Source organism: Stegodyphus dumicola, chromosome 8, assembly GCF_044657685.1.
Source record: "Stegodyphus dumicola isolate Sdum_Otavi_A_Nest chromosome 8, ASM4465768v1".
NCBI lineage: Eukaryota > Metazoa > Arthropoda > Arachnida > Araneae > Eresidae > Stegodyphus > Stegodyphus dumicola.
In genome coordinates this window covers 174,652,738-174,678,907 of record NC_140775.1, presented here as the reverse complement: position 1 = coordinate 174,678,907, position 26,170 = coordinate 174,652,738, and the positions used below count along the sequence as shown (strand labels likewise).

The following is a 26,170-nucleotide window of genomic DNA, read 5'->3' as shown; positions in this document are numbered from 1 at the left end:
CGTTGAGAAAGGCTTTTTGCCGTCGGTAAAAAGAAAGGCTAAATCAAAAACTGTTGGATATGCAAATATAACTGCGATGACGTCAGAAGGTACGTCACAAAACGCGAGAAGTTAGAGCGCGCAGCGCAAGACAAATTAAAATGGAAAAAGGAAGACTCATTTCTAGGCATATTTCTACAAGTGAAAGTAAGATTGCACGTACAGCAAGGCTACAAGAAAACATCAAAATGTTTTTACACATGGCAGAATAATTGGCACGCTTGGAAAGAGGCGCTGTCTGATGTCTTTCACCCAAGAGTTTAGAATTGATAAAAGCGTTTTTTCCCGAGCTTGGGAAGCCTCACAGACAGCAAGTATAGCTGCAAGATTTAAAGATTGGTGTTATCAGCCAAAGAAGACAACGGTGACTCATGACCGATATTTCGCCCTGCAGGCGAAAGAGATCGAAATCAGACAATGAGAAATATTAGTCAGCAGTTGGGCATGGCAACCGGGCGATAGAAGTCCGGTATACTAAGGTCAGACAACTTCACCAAAGTGCCCTATTCGACCGGTATCCTGAACGCTGCATACCATTGACAGCCCATCAGAGGCAGCATTTACAGTGGTGTAGAAAACACAAACATTTGACACTTCAATCAATGGGGGATCATGTCCTCTTTACCGATGAGAGCCATTTCAGTCTAGTAAAAGATTCTCGGTGCCAGTTGATATAGAGAGAGATAGAGACAATCTTTCGTCCTGTTAATATCTGGGAAAGAGACCATTAAGGTGGTCCTGGCATACTTGTATGGAGAGGCATTATGATGATTGGACAGACGGAGCTCCACATTTTCGACGGAAGCCCACTTACCGGAGACCGTTACTGTGGTGAAGTTACGTGCATCTCTTTTGGGTATCATTGGTCCCGAATTTGTTCTTATGAATGACAATGCACGGCCATACATACTGTCTCATACAGTTGATGAACTTCTTAAAAGTAAAGATTAACGGAATGGATTGGCCAACATACTGCCTTGATTTAAATCTTTTGAACTTGTGTGGTATACTAGCGGCATGATCTACTCTCCGAAGAACACCAGACAACGGAAACAGATGCTCCTTGAACAATGGGAACTCTTACCCCAGGATTTTCAATAATCTGATGCTGAGTATCGACAGACGGTGCAACGCAACCATTGCAGTTAGGGAAGCCATACCTCTTAATAAGGCTCTTTGATCTTTTGTTCTCCCTCTTGGCCAGACAGTTTTTTGTACCAACACCATTCTGCTTATAAAGCCTCTTTCTGTTCGTTCGGTACTGTATGCGTCCTATTCATTTTTTGCTACTTAAGTTTCGTCATATTTTAAGTACTACATTGTGCCTCTGTAATAAAAATTTCATGTGCCTCAGTTGATTTTTTGCGGAATATCGGTCAAAATCATAAAAACTGCTTGAGTTTTGCAAACTAGTATAGATTTCGCATACAACTGACGTGGATTTCGCTGACGCCGTCTAGATAAGGATGGAAATAATTTTATCGAACATAAATAATAAAAAAATCAGGCATTTAAAATTGTTTTTGCGGAATTTGCATGGTCCTCAAAGGTAATGATTTATGAAAGAAATTTTATATTTCGTTTCCGTCTATGTGTATTTAGAAAAAAAAAAAAAAAAAAAAAAAAAAAAAAAAAAAAAAAACGTAAATTCAGTTTATTTAGCTACAAAATTTTAAATGGAACGTGTTGAAAAATGCAGCTGTTTTTGCAAGAAAATACTTCGCAGAGTTGTCTGCTAAATATATGCTTAATATTATATAGTCATTAGTTTTTTTATGCTGAACACATGAAAATTAGCAGTGTGAAGGAGGTAGATGTGTGTGGAGGTAGTAACTGGAAAGTTTATCAGTGCTGAAAGAGTAAAACTGACACGAAGTGAATCGAAATATTTCCTTAATTTCAGAGTAAACGTATTTATTTCAAATTCGTAAAGTTACATATTTGCTTCTTAATCTGATTTATTATTCTGAAAAAAACTTAGTTTCTTAATTTTGAAGCAATATTTTGCATGTATTTATTATACTGGAGAAATTCTGTAATGTTTACATATTTACTAAACTTTCAAGATATTTTAAAAGAGGTACTAAAATCAAACCTGCTGATCTAGCCAGTTCTTGAAATCCGTTAGCATATTATCGTCGTCCTCCCTTTTGCATTCCAAAGTAATAACAATATTTTTAACTTCAGATTCTAAAGTTTCTTTCTCTTTTTTAGAATTCTCGAGGAAAGCAATATAATTTGATATGTCATCTTTGTACCTAAAGCAATGAAATTAAGATTTTTAAGAATTCAGTGAGAATAAGTCTTCAACTTTAATATTATTAAAAAATCTGATGCGGACACTTCATGTCTTCGTTGTATGCCCTATTAAATTATACACATTACACATTCTTTGCTGCATTTCAATTAATTTATTTCCTCGAATTTCATTAGAGATATATTTCTCATTCAGTTAATTTAGTTCTTACTTCGCGGCAAGGCAAAATACATAAAACATCAAAATATCTTCATTAAAATTTGAAAACTATAGAAAAAATAAAACACAAAATACAGTTAAAACAATTAAAAAACAATTTTTACAATTAAAATTAGAGTTCCTACGAAGAAACAGCATTTCGGCCAGCGGGGAAGAAGGCAGATTTTTCAGTGCACAAAACTTAAAGGTTACTTTAGGTTTCACTTGACAAAAAGACACTGAATGTGCAGAAATTGACTTTATCCACTATTCTGCTAAGTTTCAAATGTAAAGAAATATGGCTGCTAAGTTAGGCTTAGCCGCACTCAAACATCTTATTAAATGTTCAAAACCTTCTAATTATCTAATTATCTTAAATTATTGATAATTCTACAGTTATTGCATGCAGATTAGTTAAAGGCATAAAACCCTTAACCGGAACATAAGAACTACATAATTCAATTATTTTTAAAGCAAAAAATGCCGAATTTACCAATATATAAGAATAAAAACTGAACTCACCGAGCCGAGTAACAGAGTCAGAGTGGGAATATATATACTTTTGATTAAAAATTAATATTAAAATTAAAATGTTATATTAAAATTATATTACTTTAATAGTCAAAGATACAAAGATTTTACAGTAAAAAGAAAAATAAACTGTGTCCTTGCCGAAATTCGAGCTTATGATTTTCCACTTGGTAGCCAGACGTACAACCTACTTACGTTACGAGAGCAGATACGGAGAGAATGCACATAAATTCCTTAAAGTCAGTTGGGTTGAGGCATGAAACTCCGTCGATCAGATCCAAGTGATTACGTATTGTTGTCTACCAATTTTAATTTGGCAGCCATTGTACAGACTACTGCGCTTTTCCGAAGAGAAAACGAGAAAATCAAATATGCTATCTTCGGAATTCGAACAAGAACCTCGTCGATCTTCCATTTGTTAGCTGGATTTAAACTGTGAAAGCAAGCTCTGGGTGATACAATACCTAAAAAATATACGCTACATTATCGGAAAAAATATGAGAATATACCCTCATGAGAAAATCCATAATAGGTAATAAAATAACAAAGAAGGACTCAACTCTTATATGCGCCCTAAGATCACCAAATGTGGCGATATGTGTTCTGCGCTGGTTTTTCGCGCGATTACGTGTTGTACGGCAACCCTTTTGACGTTGAAAACTCTTTTGCTGGAGTGGTTTAATTGCTCCATGGTTCGTGTCGTGCGTGTTTTGAAATGGCCTATGTTGCAATGAAAGAGGTGATTGCAAGAGAGTCTGGGAGATTATTTTTAGTGGCTGTGCATGATAGAAGTAAATTATTATTATTAAAGGGTGGATTGAGCCTTGTACAACTATTTTTTCGGATGGCTGGAAATCTTACAAGGATTTAGGAAAAGAAGGTTTTGAACATTTATTTGTGAACCATAGTATGAATTTTGTGGATATCGAGTCTGGCTGTCGTATAAATTACCATAGAGAGTACGTGGCGCCATGTTACGTTCTGCTGTCCGAAGAAACATCTATTATTGTAAGTGCTTTTTCTTTTATTGTTTTTATTTTGTAGAATGTTATGCTCATTGTTTTTTACTATGAATTTCTGTTGGTATTGTTGTTTTTTTAATTATTTGTAATTTATTTTAGTTTATTTTGTTGATTTGTGCGCAATACCTAGATTGTGCAATTCGTAGATGTTTTTTAAGTTCAAACAGAATGCTGTGTACATGGTATTCTTTGAAATTTATTGTTGTTATGTTAATTTATTAAAGCGAGGTGTGCGTAGTTCGTAGATTCCTTCGCTGCCTATATTGTGCAATTCGTAGATTTTTTTTTTTTTACTTTAAAACATATCGCTGTGTACATGGATTTTTGTCAAATATTTTTGGTTAGAAACTTCACGTTTTTGCTAACTAATATTTTTGTTTTTGTTTCGGATTTTTAGCTTAAATTGTGTGTTAAAAACGTGGTTTTTGTACGAGCGAAAACTGCGTTTTTGGAGATATTTTAGACTTAAAGTTTGAAATGTAGACAAAAAATTTAGATAGTGATGTGGCACCGTGGAGTTTCTCGCCAAAAATATTTGGCGAGAAATTTGGCGACCTGACGGCGCATATAAGAGTAGTTCTCAAAGAAACACAATACACTGAAAACTTCCTAAGATGACCACCAGACGATTTTTGTCTTTACTGGAGATGATAATCTTCAAGAAGTGTTGTGTAAATTATGAGAAAACACGGGATGGTTGTTCGCAGATAAATAAATGATTTTGAATACCAATATTTATTTGCGTTTAAAAAATTACTAGTCTATTTTAAAGTTACTCGTTACGAAGGGTTTCACTGTAACTTATTTGTTGCTTGAAGGAGACATTAAAAAAGCTATCTATGGGCCAAATGTGCCCCATGGAGCTCCTATTGGTCACCACTGTTTTATGTTTATATCACTAAATTGCTGTATTAATTACAATCTCCTAAATTTCGCAAAAAAGATTTATAAAAAAGGATTCTATAAAAAAAAGATTTATAAAATCTTAGAAATTTTATGAATGCCTAAATAACTATATAAATATGACAGAATAAAATATTACTTATCCTTATCTTCGCAGTGATCGACATATTCTTGAATCTCTTCATGGCTTTTTCCTACTCTGCTTAGAGTTCCATTAAGCTCTTTCATCATTTTCTGAAAGGATTCCTCTGTGCTTGCATGTACGAGAGCCATCTTCTGCTTCACTACACTGAATGATGTGTCAGCCTGAAAATGGCGTAAATTATCTTCCAGAATTTTATGAAGTGGTGAGCTTTAAGGAGATCGTACGAGCCCTGTTAAATTTGTCTCAATTTACAAACCCTTTTGTAATTTTGTTTCGAGTTCTTCAAAATATGCCACCACTTCTGATTTAAAAATATATATAAAGCACTATTGGGGAATCAAATACAGTATGCTATGAGGAAAGGACACCCAGACTGACAAGCTCAAAGCTTTCATACACAGTTAAATGCTCCAACCGCTAGAAATCGTCCAAGGAGGAAGAACCTAGGGTCAACCCAGGGGGGGACACTTTCGTTTCACACAGTCTGCGTTAAGTACAAGAGTCAAAGGTGAACGTCTAGACTTCCACCACAAAGAGGAAAAAGTCATGGTAAAGACATCAACCTTCGCCCAGTATTGACCAAGGGCAGCCAAACACCCAGGGACAGTCTTCGATTTCTAAATATCTAGCCCCGCAATCAAGGGGCAGACAAGACTGTATCATAAGCTCCCTACCGAGACTGAACCTACCACTGTATAGACGATGGTTCTAGTCACTGTGAAGACTATTAATTTTTCCTCAGTGAATCTATTTAGGTATTGATCTAGCCAGAACGCCGGGATTCCTCCCAGTCTACCTCCAGGAGGAATGGTGAGCCAAAGACAGTAAAACGGCTGCGCTCTGAAGATCTTCTAATCGAAATACTTTCTCAAGTTCAATCGGCTACCCTGCATTTTAACTGGTAAATCTTGTGCAAGTCAACGTTAATGTGTCAAAACACAAATCATTAAATTACAGTCGGGGCGTTATATCTAAATTGTCTCAGAGCTGTTCGATCAGAATGTATATACTGCAAGGCGGATCGAGATGAGTAAAGAAGGTCAGTTGATAAATACGAAACAAGTAATCCTGACCTTCAGTTCACCTGATTTGCGAAAAAGTATTAAGGCCGGGTATTTGCGCTGCCCTATATGACCTTACATACCTAACCCCTTACGACGTTTTCGCCAACGCTTCTACCCACTCGAACAACATTTGTAACATTTTTATTATAATATTTTCAATACAATGTTTTTATTTTATAATATTTTCAACATTTATAAAACAGTGGTTCAATATTAATCATCTTTCCCAAGTCTTTCACTTTTCAATTTACTATCTATTCACCTCCTTCTCTTAGCACTTACCTTAAATATATTTTCTTCAATAAATTTATAATACTCCTTTTCTTATATTAATTATAATACTTACCTAATGCTTCTTTTCTCATAACTATAAGATTATTCCTTAAGTATAAGATTATTAATTAGAAGATTATTAACTATAAGATTTTTAATATTTTTTTTATTTTGTTTATTATTTACTTCTAGCATATCCATAATATTTATTTCGTCTACGTTTTTTCAAAATTTATTTTATGTGTATTCTACTGCATTTACTGTTTTTTCTCATTGTTTTTATTTGGCTTAATTATTTCTAAATTATATATGTCTAAATTCTTTGGAATGTACAATGATATTTTATATTATATAATTTGGTTGTTCTTCAAAATTAATATATAAAAATCTATGAACATAAATTTTCAACATATGTAACAATTCTCTAAATGCTATGTTAATGAGTTTTATTGTAAACATTGCCATCTATGTAAACACCACAAGACCTGAATAATCTGTTTCTGTATGCCATATGTATATAGTACAACCATTGTAACTTTGTAAAATTTTATTTCAAATAAATGCCCTGATAGCGGATGGTAGATAGAATACAAAAGCTGAAAGTCGAAATGATGGTGTAGCTGCTCTATTGATGGTCTCCAGTCGTGGCAAACTCATATGTGCACGTTGCTCTGAGGAAGGCCATGGCAGCGATAATTTCAGTGCCATCCCACTATGTATTAATTGCAAAATAGAGCACTGTCGACTTTGCCCAAAATGCAAGTCCGAGAATGAGGTGCAAAATATTAAAATAACCTGAAACATTCCTTATACAGAGGCGAGAAAATTAGTAACAGAGTCACATTCTCAACAAATAGTATATTACGCAAACGCAGTTAAATCGGTCAAATCCATAGACACCCAGACGATAAACATACAATATAAACAGGCAATCCAAAATGTACAACCAAATATAGCACAGAAACAAAAACACTCAATAGTAACAGGAGAATATAATAAAGCGAAAGAACATCTTAATGAAAACAAAGAAAAAGAGAAAATATCAAAACCTCATAGAAACATTAGAGTCAGCTCTTTTCAAGCTATTAGCTCTGATCATCTTAACTCAGAGATGGAGGTGGAAGAGGAATGTAACATTCCGAAGAACCTACTTCCACGTAAAATCAAAACGCAGCACAGGAAAGACAAAATCACACATAATAGCCACCCTCTTTTCTTGGAATTATGGCGATTTCCACCAAATTCTTTATAGCATCAAAGACCTGATTAATTTGCATCATCCTGTGATTTTGGCATTGCAGGAGACTCTACTGAAACCAGAAAAAAAAAAACTAAACTTAGAAGGTTCTTAATTTTCAGGAAAGACAATCTTGTAGGTGAACGTGCCTGCGGAGGAGTAGAGCTCCTCGCCTCATCAGACTACCCGAGCAATTAATTTCCTTTAATTACAAGCCTCCAAGTTGTTGTCATCCAAATAAATATAAGGACCCTGGTTTCAGTTTGTTCTGTTTATTTGCCTCCAAATGTCCACATTGATCAAAGGTACTTGGACGGTTTAATAGAGCAAATGCCTGAAACTTTTGTTTTAATGAGCGACGTTAACGGTCATAGTAGTGATCTGCCTCGAAGCAGACAAATCGAGCTAATGACTGAAGATCATTCTCTTTGTCTCCTCAAGAATGGATAGGATACCTACTTCCATGAGCCTACAGGGGCTTTTCACGCTCTCGATCTTGCCATCTATTGACCATCTCTTTTACCTCTTTTGCACTTTTCATGTTTTCTTCTTTCGCCAAAAATACAGTTGGCTGAGGAAGACATATTTCTGCCGTAGTAATAAATGGGGAAGGGCCCATGTCCAGATATAAATTAATTTAAACGGGAGTTACTGAGATATCTTTTCCCGTTTATTACTTTGATTAGTTCATGTATTCTCCTGCCTTGGTGAATAGAGTTTCATTTGTTCTGCCAAATATGATTTTTTTGTGCACCTCTTTTTTTTAGGTATGACTTAAACCATTTTAATTTGATATCTTCGAAATCAGTAGTAGTAGCTGCAGCTTTCGCAAGGAAGTCGGCGTCTTCGTTTCCTTCATTCCCTGCGTTTGCTTTAATTCAACCAACAGAATTTGTGAACGATAATATACTTTTCGTTCAGACTATGAGTGATGATATATAATTTAAAAATTATATTCTTCTCTCAAATTCTACACAAATCTCCGGCCGCCAATGTATCGGTGAAATCGGATACCGCGGGTTAAATGGAAATAAGGCAAAACATTGGCATTTAAAGTATTAATTTACAACTTTATTACATTCAGTATTCTGACAGAACTTTCACACAAGTAATTTTTAAGTTTCAAAGTTTAAAAGTATGTTATGAATATTTTCATATAGCTTTTATACTTCATAATCTGGTAACCGTATAGAAAACTGACTAAATTACAAATGTTTTTCACTTTTAATTAATGCAAATTTTACGAGTTGGCTATGTGCCAATACAAAGTGTTTTTAGAACACGAATTCTATAAGATTCTACGATTAAAATCTCCATTTTTAAAATAATTATATTTATCTATTATTTTTCATAATAATCTCCATAGAAATTCGCTTTACTTAATCTCTTATCTTCAGAAACTATTTCTAAAGTATTTTATATTTTAGTTAGTTACAATTTAAACATTACTCTCTTCAATATATTTGCGGCCCTTGAATTTATGAATATGATATCGATTTTTAATATCAAGTATCACGGTCAAATTTATCATACGGGTGTCGCACTTTTTGCATTTCATTTTTATAAGGAATATAAAACTTTTCTAAGGGATTGGAGGTCCGTATAAAAAGCTGGATATCATATTTTTTACAAAAATAATTTCTCTAAAAATTCCAACACATGAATCTTTTCATAATTTAAAACATTTTTGTCACTGGAAGTATATGTCTACGACCAATGCTTGATAAATTAAGGCTTGCCACCGGGCGAGTGGTAAAGTCGCTGAACGCTGGCAATTCGGTCTGCGGTTCGAATATCGGGGAAAAGGTAGCTGCATAAACGTTTTCGTGGTTTTCCCTATACGTAATGTGTATACGAGCCACTGTCATTTAAAACGTCCTCCACGAAGGCATCCCTCCCCTTAAGTAAATAGCCCTTGAGTGCTCTCCCATTATCAAATAAACCAACCAAAGCATACGGTTGCTAAAATAAAGGCCGGGGAAGGACTTTTGGGGACAGAGTACATATATTTTTTTTTTATCTTATAACATCATCTGAGGTCTTATAATAATAATACAGTACCTTTCTTTCAAGAGTTTTCTTTAAATCCATTAGCAGTATTTCACGTTTTCTGATAACAAGATTCATGGCTTCACTACATTTCTCGGCAGCATTCATAAATTTGCTTTCTACATCATCTTCCGAAGGACACTCCACAACTAAGAAACTTTCGGTTCTTTGATCAAGATCCCATGTTCTTTGAAAAAAAAAAATGTGTTTTGTATTACTAAAATTGTTCATATAAAACTTGTTGAGAGAAAGTCTTTTCAAATAACTTTATTAGTTTAGTAACTTTTGTATAAAATCCTCGTTTTGTTTAAAATTTTTGTTATTAAATATCACGCTTAACGCGATGAATTAAATATACTGGCCACTCATTGTAAGACCATGATCATGGCACTAACAAAGAAAGCCATCGTACTTCCCAATGCTAATGATCTCGAAACTTTCAAGGGTGTTCAAGCATGTAAACAAAATAGTAGGTGCAAAATATTGCACTTAGCTATCCCCTGCAACCCCCATTTGGGGGTCATCCGTCTTATTTTGCAGAATCAAGTAGTATTGGACACACGCAATAGTTGCAACGAAGGACTGAGAAAAGTAATATATCTATGAGCTTTGAGTCATTCTATACCTCAATCGCAAAGTTGCACATGTCTTACAAGTGGTAATGCAGCGGGATGGGAGCTGGACTACGAGCAAAGCTGTATACACGAATAGTTAGACTCCTAGGTAGTAGTGTTAGGTATGTCATAATCTGTAAAATTTATCACCTGAGGCCAAAGATGCTTGAGATGAAAAAGAAAATATATGCTGGATTTAAAACTGGGATGGCAGCTTTACTGGCCACATCTTCAAAGCAAATAGTTTCGTTTGTTAGTCAAAAAGCAGATAGTTTTCTTTAGATAGTTTCTTGGAAAGCAGATAGTTTTCTTTGTTAGTCAAAAGTTTCAACACATCCAGTAGGAATGCTAACTAGAAAAGGGCACCTCTGAAGGTAACATAAGAATGCAAAAACTTTCTAGAATAATATTTAATGCTCAAATCATATGCTTTTATAGATTGCCCTGTTTCTTTGATATACTTACATATTTGCAATATCTTCTGACACATATATGTATAACAAAGTGTTTTAAGAACGCGAATTCTATAAGATTCTACGATTAAAATCTCCATTTTGAAAAAAAATATATTGATCTATTATTTTTCATAATAATCTCCATAGAAATTCGCTTTACTTAATCTCTTATCTTCAGAAACTATTTCTAAAGTATTTCTAAAGTATTGATAGAGTAAATTATTAAATAGAGTGAATGATCTCGAGCACTATACCTTGTTCCATAAACAAACTGGTCTAGATCGAACATACCTATTTGAGCTCATAGTGTGTTCAGAATTCACAGTTAAACAATAAATAGCAAAGAATAATACAAATGTACAAATAATATTTTTGAAACTAATTTTTATTTACAGAAGACTTTTAACTACCGGATGAATTGAGACAATAGTCTAAATATCGGACTAATAGGGCTGCCGTTTTCCTGTAGACAAAGCACTCGTTTATTGTAAAGCATGCAAGCTACTTTATTATTATTATTATTATTATTATTTATCTAAATTTAATTCAACCAAGATTATGCAAACATAAACTTAAAAACATTTATATTTCTTTAAATTAAAATACAATTTTTCACAACTTAAGAATAATACACGTCCGTGCGATAAATAAAATATGAAACACAAAAATTACACTATGAAGTCATTTTAATGCCTAAATACACTGCCCATTCTCTATTTCAATTAAAATAAAAGAACGAATCAATTTCTGTATGCATAAAAACTTGCCTTAAAATTAAAAACAGAACACTAAGCCTATAAACAACGTGAATTCGCTTCTTTTAGTATTCCTCGCATAATTTGTATACCTATTAGACTTTTATCGAAACCAAAAAAGCAGCTATGCTTTCCTAGGAATTCGAATCTTCCGATTTGTTAACAGAAAGTACTACTAATTGCACCACGAGAACTCGCACGGGACAAAACGACAAGAGATTTTGTGTGTATGTGCGTGTGTATGCAGCCAAAACTATTAAAAAAAATGTTTTGTGTTTACGAACTAGATTTTCAGACGTCGTTTGGCATTCAGAAAAATATTTTGATCCCTCTTTAACGTTAGATTTTCAAGAACTCTTTACTTTTCTTTGTCTTTTCGATCAACAGATGATACCAATCGCTTCCTTTTCTGTCATTTACTTAGAACATACTCGAAATCCTCTATTATTCTCATGCAGGCCATTCGTTGCTTTTCCATCATCTTCATTGCAGCAGAAGGAGATTCTATCTAATATTCGAAACGCCTGACCTTAAAATTTACTCATGTTATGACGATTCTTACTTAGTTGCTTCATCGTGTTTATTTTGTTTCATTTGAAAGCTTCTATTAGAAAAAAGGGCTGTTTCAGAATATCCTTAACTAAATCAATGAAAATTTTAAAAACTTAAATAAATTAACAAGTTTTATTTTAGTGGCTTAGCAACAAGCGGTGCAAGTAAGTGAAGCTCCTAATAAAGGAAGTCAGCATGTAGGGTTTCATTCTGTAATTAGTTTTTAATCCCTAGTATAAGATAGACAGGCGAATTATCGCCCCGTCTATGTAAATAACAGTTGAGTCCTAAGAAGGTTCAAATAACCTTTTTATTTAAACCTTTAAGCTGAACAAATACATAACTAGTATTTACAGTTTAAATCTCTGAAGTTTAGGGGATATCAGCTAATAGAAAAGTGAACTTAAAGTTTAAATTAATTAGATGCTGCAGAATAAAATGCAAACAGCCTAACAAGAATTGAATAAAATTACTAAGTGCGCAACTCACTAACACCGGTTATCATATTTCGTAAGTGCACATCTGTATCACCACCTAAGGCCTGGCTTCTAGAAGGGATCAATGAGCTACCAGTAATATTTCTCTCTTTTCACGTGTACTTTGCCACGCTTTAATCAAGTTGGTTGAAAATGTTTTGCCACGCGATTTCCTGTACAAAATAATCAAAGCATCGTGGATTTCTTGTGAAAGTTTTCAGTGCGAAGTTGGATCAAATATGAGCATTACCATATATGTAAACAACGGAAGCCAGCATTTTTTATTGCAGTCTATATGAAAAAGATGTTCGATAATAATAGCCAATGCACATTTTATTAAAAATGAACTTTTCTAATTTTCATTTCTACACATTTAGAGTGGTAAATTTCATATTAGTAACTATGCGCTCTTAAATGTACTATGCACTCACCTGCATAAGAAATATTCTTCAAAAGCTATCTGTCTAAGCTTTCGAGAATTCTGTCTTAAATACTCTTATTTCATTTACATCCTGGTAAAAGCCAACGAAACGAAAAATTGACGTTAGAGTTCCAGATCATGAGAAAATGGGTTAATTTTGAAAATTTGTTAACTTATTTATCTATTTTTATTTTATTTTATTTTATTGAAAGCATATGACCCCCCCCCAAAAAAAAAATCTATTTATCAGACATAAGAACATTTGGTTGCTCCTGCTCTATTTCGGAAGGTGATCTGAAAGTACTACCCTTCTAATTATATATTTCTAATTTTCTAATTTCTAAATTGTGTTCACGTAGTTTCGGTAAAAAGCAGTCTTAAATTTGATTTCACAATTATTATTTTGCTACTAGTATTCGAATAAAACTGCACCATTAAAGTAAGCCTTTTCCGTATAAATGTAATGCAGAAATGTAACATCACATTAGAACATGAAGCTGGCCACCACCCCTGTAGTACCATTGGTGATTGAAGTATCGCTGAGTCTAGCTAATGTTAGAAACGACACTGATCAGGGAGCCCAAGAGAGCTGAGCGCCAGGCCCGCGCACTAGCGCGCACCCGATTCCAAGGCGCCATCCCGCGAAACACCAGGAGCCTATGGAGCACAACATCCGAGTGCAGGAGTCCAGCCGCACCCATCATTTCACTGAAACTTTAATTTTGTATACATGTTAATCATGTTAATAAAACAAAACAAAACATGTTAATCATTTGTATATAATTTAATCACATATTTGTTAATTTGAAATATTTGTTTCGTTATATTGCTGTCTTCTTTGTGACTTACCCGTGCAGTCTGTACCCATGCTCTGAGGGTATTGAATTACTTTGTATATTTTGTGACTTACCTGTGCAGATTGTACACGAGGGTATTGAATTACTTTGTATATTTTGTTTTTGTTTTTTGGTTACTTTGCTTTTATGATATATTTTTTGAATGCTTGCGTATTTGTTGGTGGATTTCTGCCGTTGTGATCTTTTGTCATATTGAATCTATTCCCCCAAATGCCTATCCCTATATTGGAAATGTTTCTGGCTTAAAATATAGGGTGAAGAGGCCGTGTCCTGTAAGATAGTCTTGATTCTACGGATTATTGGAATTTGATAGCATTTTTTACTTTCCGGATTATTTTATGAAGACGTTTGCGTTGTTAAGAATGGTCCCACTCTTCTTGTGATTTTTACTTCTCAGTTCTTCAATTTTTTTCTCAAGAAAGATTTTGGCCATAGAATCTTGAAAATTTCACTTGTTGGGTTAGTAACTGAACTAGCAAGAGAAACCGCTGTTTCATTTCCCACTATGCCACTATGGGCTTTGCAGAAATGTGATATGAAAACTTTCGCAAAAGTGAAAAGTAGATCGTGCAGTTAGCTAAAATTTCATTCGAATTCTCGCTGAATTTCATCTTCAGTGCGGCGTCACCAAATAAAAGAGCTCCCAGTTAATGCGTGCAGCAGGTGTAAACATTGACCTTTTTTTCTTTCCATATTAATTATGGCACTTATTTTACGTGTAGAAATATTAAAACCATGTTTTAACATGTTTTTTTAATAATTTAATAACAGTATATCTCTTCGGACAGCGCAAAAATATAGCCTTCGATCCATTGTTTATTTTCCAGCGATATTTTAAAGAAAAGAATATTTTTAATGCTGCAGATGATAATTAAACCTTTCTCCAATTTGATGCCAGTCACGTTCGTATTTTAAAATTAATATTTAAATTCAATTATTGAAAATCAAAATGGTTAAAAAAATTTGTGAACACCCTATATATTACGTAATATTCTACACTATATTATATAAAGTTATATACTATCCTTTTATTATATGTTAACAAACGCAATAAAATTCGAAAAACTTACTCTTCAGCTGAAAACAATCTTCCATCAGTGAATTCTGTATGGCTTGAAGTAGATTCATTACTATTTCTTTCACAATGAGAGGACGAATTTAATGTATTATTTGACACTGAAAACAAAAGAATATATTTTTGTCAATAATTTTGCATGCAACGACCAACCAAAACATAAACGTTGCTGATAAACAACGTTGCAACGTTACTGATAAAAAAAAATAAGTCTTTTTATCACAAAAACTGGCTTTACCATTCTTAATGTAATTTATGACGTTATCGTTCTCCAGCGTTTTGTTTTCTTTTATTCTTCGTTCTAAGATATGGTTGTGCAGTTATTAATTTGCTTACCAGATAAATAAAATCTTTTTTAAACATTCCCCCTTTTTTTCTATTTTTAAAGATGTGTGATTAAAACATGCTTAATCTCAACTCTTTCATTGAACATCAACACGAAAAATGATGGTTGACATGAAAAATAATGCATTAACATTAATTTAGTTTCTAATTTACTTATGAGTAATTCGAACCAATCAGATAGAAGGAATACATTCGATTTACAAGAGGCTGAAGCTTCCGTTGTAGCATAAGATATTATCATTGAAATCTAAGTAAATTTAATTTAATTAAAGATAAAATTAATTAAAAATAAATGTATCATCTATCACAGAAATCGCATATCAAAGTGATTAGTTTAATCACGTTAATGATTATTGTACTAAATAAGCATAATTTCCCAATCTTTTTTTTTGTCCATTGGCCCCTTTGCGAGGTTTATTTTGCTCAATGCCTTCTTCCCTTGCAGCAATGATGTGTGTTTAATCAGTCCATCTGGCTAAAAGAAACTAAAACCTTATAGGCATTTATTGTATTTACATTGCATTAAATTAATTGAAAGGAATATAGAAAAAAATAGCAGTAGGAAATAAATAAATCTGCTAAACACGCACAGGATCCTATCACAGCAGGTGAGCTGGTATATTTTATATGAACCCGGTACTTAAGCGTACTAGATATCACTGTAAGTATGGATTTCGTGATCACGTTTTAGAATATAAAACTGATAATTTTTAAACCTCCAATCCATTGCAAGGGGAAGGAAAGAGTGAAACTACTTAAAATTTGAAACTGTTTGCGTGAACAATCGACTAACATATTTGGCTTAATTCTTGTGATGATTATACTATTTCCAAAATCCAGAAGTTTCTGAGTAACCAAATTTGGCAAATATGTTTTTATTTCCCACTTGCTTCTCAATGACTCTGTGCTGTTTTTCTGGGTTTTCTGTAATGTACACTCCATAAGGCTCCTCAAAGCCCATTGGTGAGCGATGCTGTCGAATACCCACTTTGAGAAACTATAATTTATAGCAGTATTTTTCAATCTGTGGTTGGCGGATTATAAGTGGTCTTTAAAAGCTGTCTTTGGGTCCTGCTAGATTTTCAAAACGTCCTGAGATTTCTAAACGAAACTGACGAATATGTATTAATTATAATTATGAATTATGTATTAATTATGTAATAATTAATACATAATTTCTTGCGATGACATGTGCCTAAGAACAATGACTGTCTTCCAGATGCACTCACAAAACAAAATGAATTAATTTTCTATCTACAAGGTAATTTTTTTACTGTTCTCAGGGCCCCTTAGAATATAAAGGGGCTTGAGAGGAAACTTGGTTTGTGGGTTGTTTATTATTTCTCACCTTAGAATCTTTTTCAGTAGAAAATATAATCGTTACTGGGAAAGAATTATGCAATGGACATATGTTTGCATTTCGTAAGTCTGATGTCACAATTTGAAATTTATTTTTTAAGTGGTGAGTACAATGAATTTTTATGGGTTCGCGATCTTTTAATTGCGATACTGAAAATAACAAACTGACACTGAATGAAATACACTTATATCTAAAATTATTTTACATGCATGAAATCGCGGATTTCTCAGAAATTATAAATTATAACTTCATGAATTTGTAGCGAATGATACGCATCATAACACGTGAATACGAAAGAAAAATTTAAGAGCACTACATATGATATAAAACTGTAGCATGAAACAATAAAAATGATAATAATATATCACAAGAATTTGGTTCTAAAAAAGAATAACTCTAGAAAAGTTGACGCTTATAAATTCAATATTAAATGTGATCTCCTCAGACTTGTACACACATATCATATATATGTTTTCATGCTCGCGTTTAATGTTCTTAACCACTGTTTGGGGAATTAAGTTCCACTGCTCCAGCAGTGTGGTCTTCAGAGCACTTACACCTCTAAGAGAATGATACCTCCGTGCAACTGCTTTCCCAAGGTAGTTCCATAAGTTCTCTAGCGAGTTAAGATCATGAGATTTTACCTGTAGGACCTTATATCTATCGGTCATTTTCCTCTCCATACCATAACAGCTGCATTATCGAAACTGTCATGTTCCATAAATGTTCGGAAGGAGATTTCGCGTTTCTTACTCCCTCCAAGTGTAGACTGGTAAAATCAGATGTTTAAACCCCAATTCAGCAATAAGAAGAACATGGGACCATTGGTATTTACTCCAGTTCTGATATTCTTTGCATCAATTAAAACAATCCCTCTTTTGTTGTGAAGACAGTGAAACACATATCTTTGGCTTTTCTGGCATAAAGACCTTTTTCTTTAAGCCTTTTGTATGCAGTTTACCGTGATACAACAGTTCCATTGGCACTGAACTTAACTGCCGAGCAATAGACTTCCTGTTACGAGGGGGGGGAGGGTTATTGTCCTGAGAAACAGCTGTTGTTTGCTTACGACCTTGTTCAGACGACTCAGGCGAACGCAGTTCGCAATAAACGGGCCCCCGCGCGGTTGCGCTATCCCAGAATAACATGTGATGGCGATTTTCGAGCTTCTGATTTACCATAGCATAGGTAGTTCCTAAAAGAGAGAACAGTGTATGATAAAAGAAACAAGATTAGCATGGGTAGGGACAAATAACATGCCCAGACAATAATGCATAGCTGAAAATGCTTTCTGGAATAAGTCGCGGAGGAAAAGTTATCCGCCAGCCAGTAGCCGCGGTGCTCCCGTAAGGACGAATAGAGAACGAGGTGGGCGGAGCACGGGAGAGTTCTCAGGTGGTCACCCACCCAAGTCCTGTCCCTGCTGCCTGCTGCTTAACTTATCGGCGCTAACGCTGCAATAAGGCTTCATGATCCTGGATAAAAAGAGTTGTACGGTGAAAAATTTAGTCGCTTGCTAGTTGAAAGATGTTCATCAGAATTAGTAGTTTTTCGGGGTTGCTAGGGGCTGCTTGAAGGTGGTGATGATTTTCTTTGAAAGCTGCAACAAACTTTCTAATGCAGTCGTTACTGAAAATTTCTTGTATCTGTTTGAAAATGTTCATAAGGTCCAATATAGATTTAAAATCACTTTCTTTCTCAGGGTAACCGATGTCTTGAATCAGTTGAGGCTGGGTATCATCAGTTTCTTTAGGAGTTAGAGGCACAGGGGGAATTTGGGATTTAGCCGCGTCAGCATAACTCACGCCTGGTCTTGTACGTGAAGGATGAGGATTTTTCGTAAATTTCCGAAAGTACTCGCAACCACGATAGGAACTAACGTGGTTTTTTGAGCAGTTGCTGCAGGTAGGTTCGTCAGTCTTTTTACGATCACACTCCGCAGAGATGTGGTTTTTAGCACATTTCACACACTTGGGGGGGAAGTTTGCAGTTATCAGATGAATGTCCAATTTTTTGGCAGTTGTAACATTGATACACAGTGAATCTTGGCTTATACTTCTCGATCTGCACGGCAAATCGAAGGAGTTGCTGGATGTCATAAACTTCATCAATATTCAGAGTATGACGCAGTTGAACTTCAGACCTCCTTACAGCAGTTTCAGAGTTCTGAAATTGTTTCATAACTTACAGATTGTCTGTCTTGAAGTATTCACACATGTCACTGCTTCCATGATTGTTTGCCGTGCTTCTAAACGGCCGATGATTCATCCCGTCACAGATTCTTCCAAATGATAATTCAAAGCCATAACAAACTGTTTTGAGATCTCACACGCTGAAATCAAAAGCTATATTTCAACTCATATTTACATTGAGAAAAGCATTTGCCGAGCAATAGACGCAACTCTTTGATTTGCATATCCAGATACTGTTTGATCACTTTTGATTGGATGATGCTAATTAGATGTATCTTTCATACATTCCCTGCAAACATAGATTGTATAGATTGGATATTTCATGGGATACCATTATTTTCGAGTTGTAAAGATAAATTCAGACAGGAGTGTAGAACATGAGAATTGAACACTAGAATCTCCCTAGATTTGAAATGAAATTCCTGGCAGAAAGAATGGTTAACTTATGGACCTCATTAGTAGTGAAAACGGAACGTAGTGAACCGTATAGAAGTGTTTTAAACATTATAATTCAGTTTTTGCATATATGTGTGAAAAAGGGGCGTTTTAACACTAACTCAAGTAAAAACAAAGCGTAGAAATCGACTTGATACATGTTCCAGTCTCGAACATAACCAGCACGAAAGTTCTAAGCACGAATGAGATGTGCAAGAATCGGCAGGCATATTAATGGAGTACTAATATTTATTTAATTGTTAGTTAATAAGATAAAAATTAGACAAATTCTAATTATCTTGAATTATTAAAAATGAATATCAATTTTCTTCTGATACCAATAGAAAATCAAATGAATTTTAATTAATACCATTTTAAAAATATAAGTGTGCTGGTAATAACAAATGCTAAAAAAATTGCTTTCAAAGGAAAAAAGAGTAAAGTTATTCACAAAACATTGTAATCTGTAGAAGTAGTCCCCACTTAAGAAACGTTTGAGAAATACTCTTTTAGAATAAATTACAAGGCAGCATATTCTAATCACTGGCGGACCTGGCTCACATTTTGTCAACATTTGATGCTTCGGATATTTTTGGTAGATACTATAGGGTATTTTCTCCTTCCTTTTGACATGCCTTCGTGGTGTAACTGGAAGCACACTAGACACGTATTTCCTATGTCCAGGGTTCCATTCCAGGAGAGGGTATTGTACATTTGTTACGCCTCCTGCAGTACTAAACACTGAACTACGAGTATCGAAATAAAAACATACTTACTTTATGTAAGTATGTTTTTATTATGTAACTTACTTACTTTATGTAAGTATGTTTAATTTATTTATATAAAACATACGTGCATAATTGTATCTTCCAAAGATGCTCAATATACATCTGTTCCTATCGAATACGTTCCGACAAGGAAATATGATCTGTATATTGCACAATATGAACAGTCTACTACACTCGTTGTTTTGGATATGTTATAACAAAGAGTTTAAATGAACTAACCTGCTGAGATAAATCCGTTGTCTTTTCAAATGTTATAGAAAACCAAACATTAACCGCTCTGATCCAGATGATATGATACTTGTCGTGGGCGACCTCCATACTTGCAGTTCATTGAGCTGTTGTGCAAATTTGGTTAACTCAAACGAGGTTTAGTGTTTTGCCTTGTTGGCGTACACTGACGGCTATGATTAGCTCAGAAAGTGACCAGCATTTCTGAGAAAATAATTCAATTCATAATTAAAAAACCTCTGTTTTTAGTGAGACCACCGTCAAAGAAGACCAAAACCTTCTGGTACCTCGGGATGGTCGTCTTAGGGAAATGTCACTGAAGTTTTTAAATGTTAACATTCATCTTACTGAATATTACATTTAAATTCAGAATCTTTTACAAATTCCAGAGTACTACAATTCATTTTATGAAAAATTTGGTAAACAAACTAAATTTAATAGATCCTCTCACTTACAAAACAACGGCTTCTTACCATTTTGTGGAAAAAATGTGATTTATTTTTTTAATTAATTAATTAATTAATTATTTTCATAAATGTTATTTCTGATTCATAATTCATAAATTTTATCACGGATTGCAAATGCAATATATTATACATACCCTCCCCTCCTTATTTGTAATGAACGTTTTTAGTAATTACAAGCCCAAAACGCACTTTGGTACATTAATTACTAGTTCTAGAAGCCAAGTGGAGATGTGGCATTTATATCCATCCTATAAGGTATATCTCCCGCTTTCCTAGCGTGCTTTCGTGGTGCAGTGGTTCTGCACGCTGGACCGACATTCCAGAGGTCCGTGGTTCGATTCCCGGCGAAGGTTAATTTTTCATCTTGTGGTTGCTAATTTTTCACCTTGCCTGCTTCCAAAAAAAAAAAAAAATCCTAATGTCTCTACAATCCTTTTTTAGTAGTTCTAAAATAAATTGTGTAATATAATTGCATAAAAAATTCCATATGTTTTAGGAATGTTCCTCTGGTACGAGAGCACCGGATTCCTAAATCAGAGGGGATCCGGTACTATTTTCATGTAACCGAGCCATAATTTTTAACAGAAAATTCTTTTGATCTCAAAAATTTTAATTCAATAATAAAATTAAAAATCGATCCTAATTTCTGAATACTTGCCTCTCCTTTTCTGGGAAACAAACCCTTGAATGGATGTTGACATTTTTAGGAAAAAAAAGCCCTCACCCACCTGTCAAAGACTTATTTCTCCTGGAAGTGCAACAGCTTTATGAAATTGGGGAAATTTTTCTTTAAAACACTAAAGCACCGTTCCCACTGTGGTTTAGTCGATTCCATGTGTCGACTAGCTCCGCTGTGCCAGCAGTTCAGATTTTTAAACTTGCTGCCCTATGGGAAAAAACTCGTTTTGGAGATGGGTCGACTACGTTAGTTGTGTTCGTTAGCTCAGATAAACATCAGTGGGAACAACCCTTAATGTCTTTCAGCGGAAAAGAGTACCTGCGGACTTTTTGGAATGATGCAACCAAACGAAAATCAGCACTTGCTACTTTGCTCTCAACTAACCCTCAAATTAATGAGATTCTTTTTTCTCTGTCACATTCTGCTTGACAACTGGAATTATATTTGCAAGAGTGTGATCAGAAAAATGTTGCGTTCTTCTCTGATTACTTTCATATGTTCACACACTGCTTTAAAATTTCCTCCGTGTTTTGTTACAGCATTCTATCTATTCTCATTAGTGATCGTTAACTGTTTCAACTTTTTTAATTGTTGTGCTGGGAAGAAGATGGTCTTTGTTTCTATCACCCCTTGAAGGAATGCATTATACTGTATATTCAGGGCTTAAATCAGCTGGAGCCTGGCTGAGCTATTTCCTAGTTTTTAAGTGAAATTGTAATACTAGCTAATGACCCAAATAAGACAAGGCCCAGTATTTTATTATATTATTTAACTATTTACCATTAATTTAATAATTTATTGAATTTTTATTTATCGCTTTACATTTCATTGAATTTTAATTAATTAATTAGTTGACTATTATTTTCCTTATTAGTTTATTATTTTTGTTACTAAATATTTTACTATTTTGTTAGTTACTTTATTCACTCATTTTTGTACTGCTAATTTTAGAAACTAAGCGCTGATTTTAATAACATTATAATATGCAATATTTTACGTACAGAGAGTTCAGGATAATAATTCGAAACTTGAAATCTTCCAACCACAGCAAATATTTATCAATTTTGGAGATAAGACAAATTTTTATTTTGACTATTCGCCTTGGATTGACATAATCCTCCTCTCCTCATATCACAGTCAGCATCAAGAGAATGTTATTGAGTACTCTGTCAAGAGATAGGCTATCTGAAAAAATTCAGGTAATGGATTGTTTACAAACATCAGTTGAGTGCTTTCAAAAATTAATTTTTAATTTTAACAATTCCTACGCATTATTATTTTGTAATTTTTCACTTTACAAAGTTATAAATATGTCTATTGATCCAGGTAATTTTATTAATTGTACTTGTCTTATGTGAGCGTGTACAGTTAAAGGTTAGATAAAATATTCGTGTATTTCACAGTGCAGCAGCTTTATTACATTCTTATCTAGTATAAGATAAGGATTTTCTTTTTCCGTTAAATTCCGTAAGATTGTTCATTGACTTCAAAACAAAAACTTTTATGTCAAACAGAAACTTGCTGACAGTTTCAAAAGCTAAGTCTCAAAAATTGTGAAATTTTGTCCACATAAATATTTTTATCACTTTCACAGTACAACAAAAGTGCTATGTAGAGTTATATGGGCTAATTCTAACTGCTGTTCAATTCCTTCACAAGAATGTCGAAAAAACTTGGGGAATGAGCGGTAAGATGCGGGCGCCGGTAAAATTGTTTAACAAAGGAGCCCAACGTACGGATCCTAACGGCGTACGGATAATTAACAATTATATTGTAAATAAAAGATCCGTATGCCTTTTGCATCTGCTACAGAGAAAGACAAAATGCCTGCTGCTACCTTAATGAGTAAAGCAAACCGCAGGAGATGTTTGAGGAAGGACATTATTGCTTTGAAAGAAAAGGTTTCTTTGCGCTGATTGTCAAAATAGCAAGAAGAACTAAAATTTAGGGGAAATAGAAAATGTACTAAACAAATTCGTTGTAGGAAGGTCAGCGATAACGGTAGCTTTGAAAAAAGGCGCGATTTGAAGCATCACGCCATTTTAGAGTTTAAATAGCTCTTGGACTTTGTAAATGAAACAAAAGGTAGACAGACTGTCTACTAGGCTATAATTTTTTTCAGACACTTTCTGTCAAGTATAAAGATTTCCCACGACGCGAAAGTGAGATAAATCCGTTATCCGGCTTCATTGGGTGAAACAAGGAAAAATTGCAGTGCATAATTTTACTTGCTGCGTAGCTTTAATTGGTCCGAAAAACTGAGAGGTGATAGATTTGACCTATTAAGATTATATGAAGCGCGTTTGCATTAGAAGATAGCTTTTAATTAAGTCGGGAGTTTTAAAAGGGGGCTTTTAGCCTTTTTTGGGAGGAGAAAAAAGAATGGTAAAGAGCGGCGAAAGGGAACGAAAAGAAAGAAAAATTCTAACAGGTTTTCTCCTCAGAGCTTAGGAATACGAAGAAGGAAAGGGGGAATTGTAGATGATAACTTGCAGAAATGCGTACTGAAATGGTTGATGGAGACTGGAGCAATGCTGATATGATTCTCAAGAATGTGCGAGATAAGGAAAAATTGACATTTCACAAATATTGTAATAGCTCCACAAGCTTTATGTTAAGTGATCTTTGTTAAATAGTATTCTTATTCTTGCCTCGCTGCATTTGTTTTGCTACTTATGGATTCAATACATTTGGAACTATGATATTGTCACTTAAATGATGCACAAGTGATTAATTTTTTTTTTCCCCCAATTTGCAAGAATTTTCGAACATTGCCAAATGAAATGCTGTAGAATAATCTTACGGCAAGCATATTGTGAAAGTTCTGTCAGATTATCGGCTATGCCTGATCATTGGCTGCAGGATTATCGAACTTCCACTGCAATATTTAATCTATTAGCACAAAGCGGCGTTAACCCGAATGGGCTATTAGTCCCAAAGCAGGATTTAGCGGCGTGTATCATTTTCTGTCTGAAAAGGAAATCTGTGAAATGTCCAAATCACTTTTCGAATTCGGCCTGTATCACTTTTAAAGAAATTAAATGATGAATAATTGGCATAAATGTATGCATGTTTCTCGCGCTATGAAAAAACGACAGTACCTAGAGCCATCCAATTTTGAATAGCGTAAGATGGGCACATGAAGGCCGAATTTTGAACCTCGAATTTTATGTTTCATGTTTTGCAAAACTTTAATGAACTTTTAACAAACTCAGCAACTTGAAAACCAGCAGTGGCAACACTGTACGGATTAAAACATTTTAATCTCCAGCGCTCGAGACTATGTAGCGGAAATTCTAAAGATACACTTTTTTAATTTTGTCATTTTGCTATTCAACTGAATTTTATGTGGCGTAAGTGATATAATATTTAATAAATAAATTTAACTCGAAAACGTTAATAATAAAAACAAAACAAAAAAAAAAGTTTTTCAAGCCATCTTAGTAAGAAAACTGTATATTGATGTGATAAACTGAGAAAAGACTGGAAAAAAAACTGAGAAAAGACTGGAAAGAAAACAGAAAAATTTATGCCAACACAAAACACTTACCGTATTTGACAGCATATAAGACGCACCCTTATTTAGACGGCCATACACAAGGAAAAAAAGTTTCAATAGCGTGGTTTTTTTTAGTTCTCACGTTTCGTAAAAGCCAAATAAACAATTATTGAATGCAATTACCTTCACGTATAAGACTGTATCCTTCACATATAAGACGCAGGTAACTTTTTTGAGACCAAATTTAGGAAAAAAAGTGCGTCTTATATGCCGTCAAATACGGTAATCGGGAACTCTAAACATATGCTGCTTTTAAAATTTTTGTAATTCTGCTGTTGAATTGTATATGGCGTAAGTGCAAAGAAAATGATACAGTTTTTAATAAAGCTAAAAAGACAAAAAGAAACGGGTTAGCAGGAGTGAGTGCAACAACATCAACAAAAAAGTAGAAAAAATAAAACCCTTTTGGGCAACCGTTAAAATCTGAAACCTTTCAGATTTTTCTTTGTTTGTTTGTTTTTTATATAATTTTGATTGTCTCTACTTCTACACCCTTAGCATGGCTTTGCATCAAAGAGTAGTACTTGAGTAACTAATATCTGTAATTTCGATATTGCGATATCCAGTAGATATGAGTTTCACTGATACTACCACATACAATTCTTCAAGCATCAATATAAAGTAAATATGATCCTCTAACTAATTAATTTTATTGTATTTAAATTCATCTTCTTATTTGTGTGAGAATTTTAAAATATGCTCATGATTACAAATGATGTGTAATTTCATTGTATGGACACTAGCAAAGGGGGAAGAGGAAAGAAAGAATTGCAGATGATAACTGGCAGAAATGTGTACTGAAATGGATGATGGAGACTGGAGCAATGCTGATATGATTCTCAAGACTGTGCGAGATAAGGAAAAATTTACATTTCACAAATATTGTAATAGCTCATGTTATTCGTAATATGCCATACTAATAAAATAGTGGCCAGCCTTTATTTTAATAACTTACCAATTTTCTAAAACACATAAATTATAATTATGCGTGGTTGCAACAACTAGACAAGACTTTATTCGTGTGTTAAATATCAGAATGTCATTACTGGCTGGTTACCATCTGCGGTAATAAAAAATTTCAGTTAATACGTTAAATGTTGAAACACACACTTCAAATATATTTAGCTCGAAAGGCGTTACAAGGGGTATTAATTTCAAAACGGCATTTTACGTCGATTCACTTTTCGAACTATT

The 26,170-nt window shown here is 34.1% G+C and overlaps 1 protein-coding gene and 1 non-coding gene across 2 annotated transcripts in view; one reads left to right on the top strand and one right to left on the bottom strand.

The window, feature by feature from the left end:
- Positions 1 to 26,170, bottom strand: part of LOC118194841 (uncharacterized) — a 35,426-nt gene that overhangs the window by 5,727 nt on the left and 3,529 nt on the right. Inside the window, exons 2-5 of the mRNA XM_035366053.2 lie at positions 14,919 to 15,024; positions 9,731 to 9,905; positions 5,090 to 5,256; positions 2,135 to 2,297 (exon numbers count right to left, since the gene is read on the bottom strand). Coding sequence (XP_035221944.2) covers positions 2,135 to 2,297; positions 5,090 to 5,256; positions 9,731 to 9,905; positions 14,919 to 15,024 — 611 coding nt within the window. The remainder of the gene's footprint in view (positions 1 to 2,134; positions 2,298 to 5,089; positions 5,257 to 9,730; positions 9,906 to 14,918; positions 15,025 to 26,170) is intronic.
- On the top strand, positions 21,018 to 21,091 carry TRNAV-GAC (transfer RNA valine (anticodon GAC)). The gene has a single exon. It is a non-coding gene; the product is annotated as a tRNA-Val (tRNA).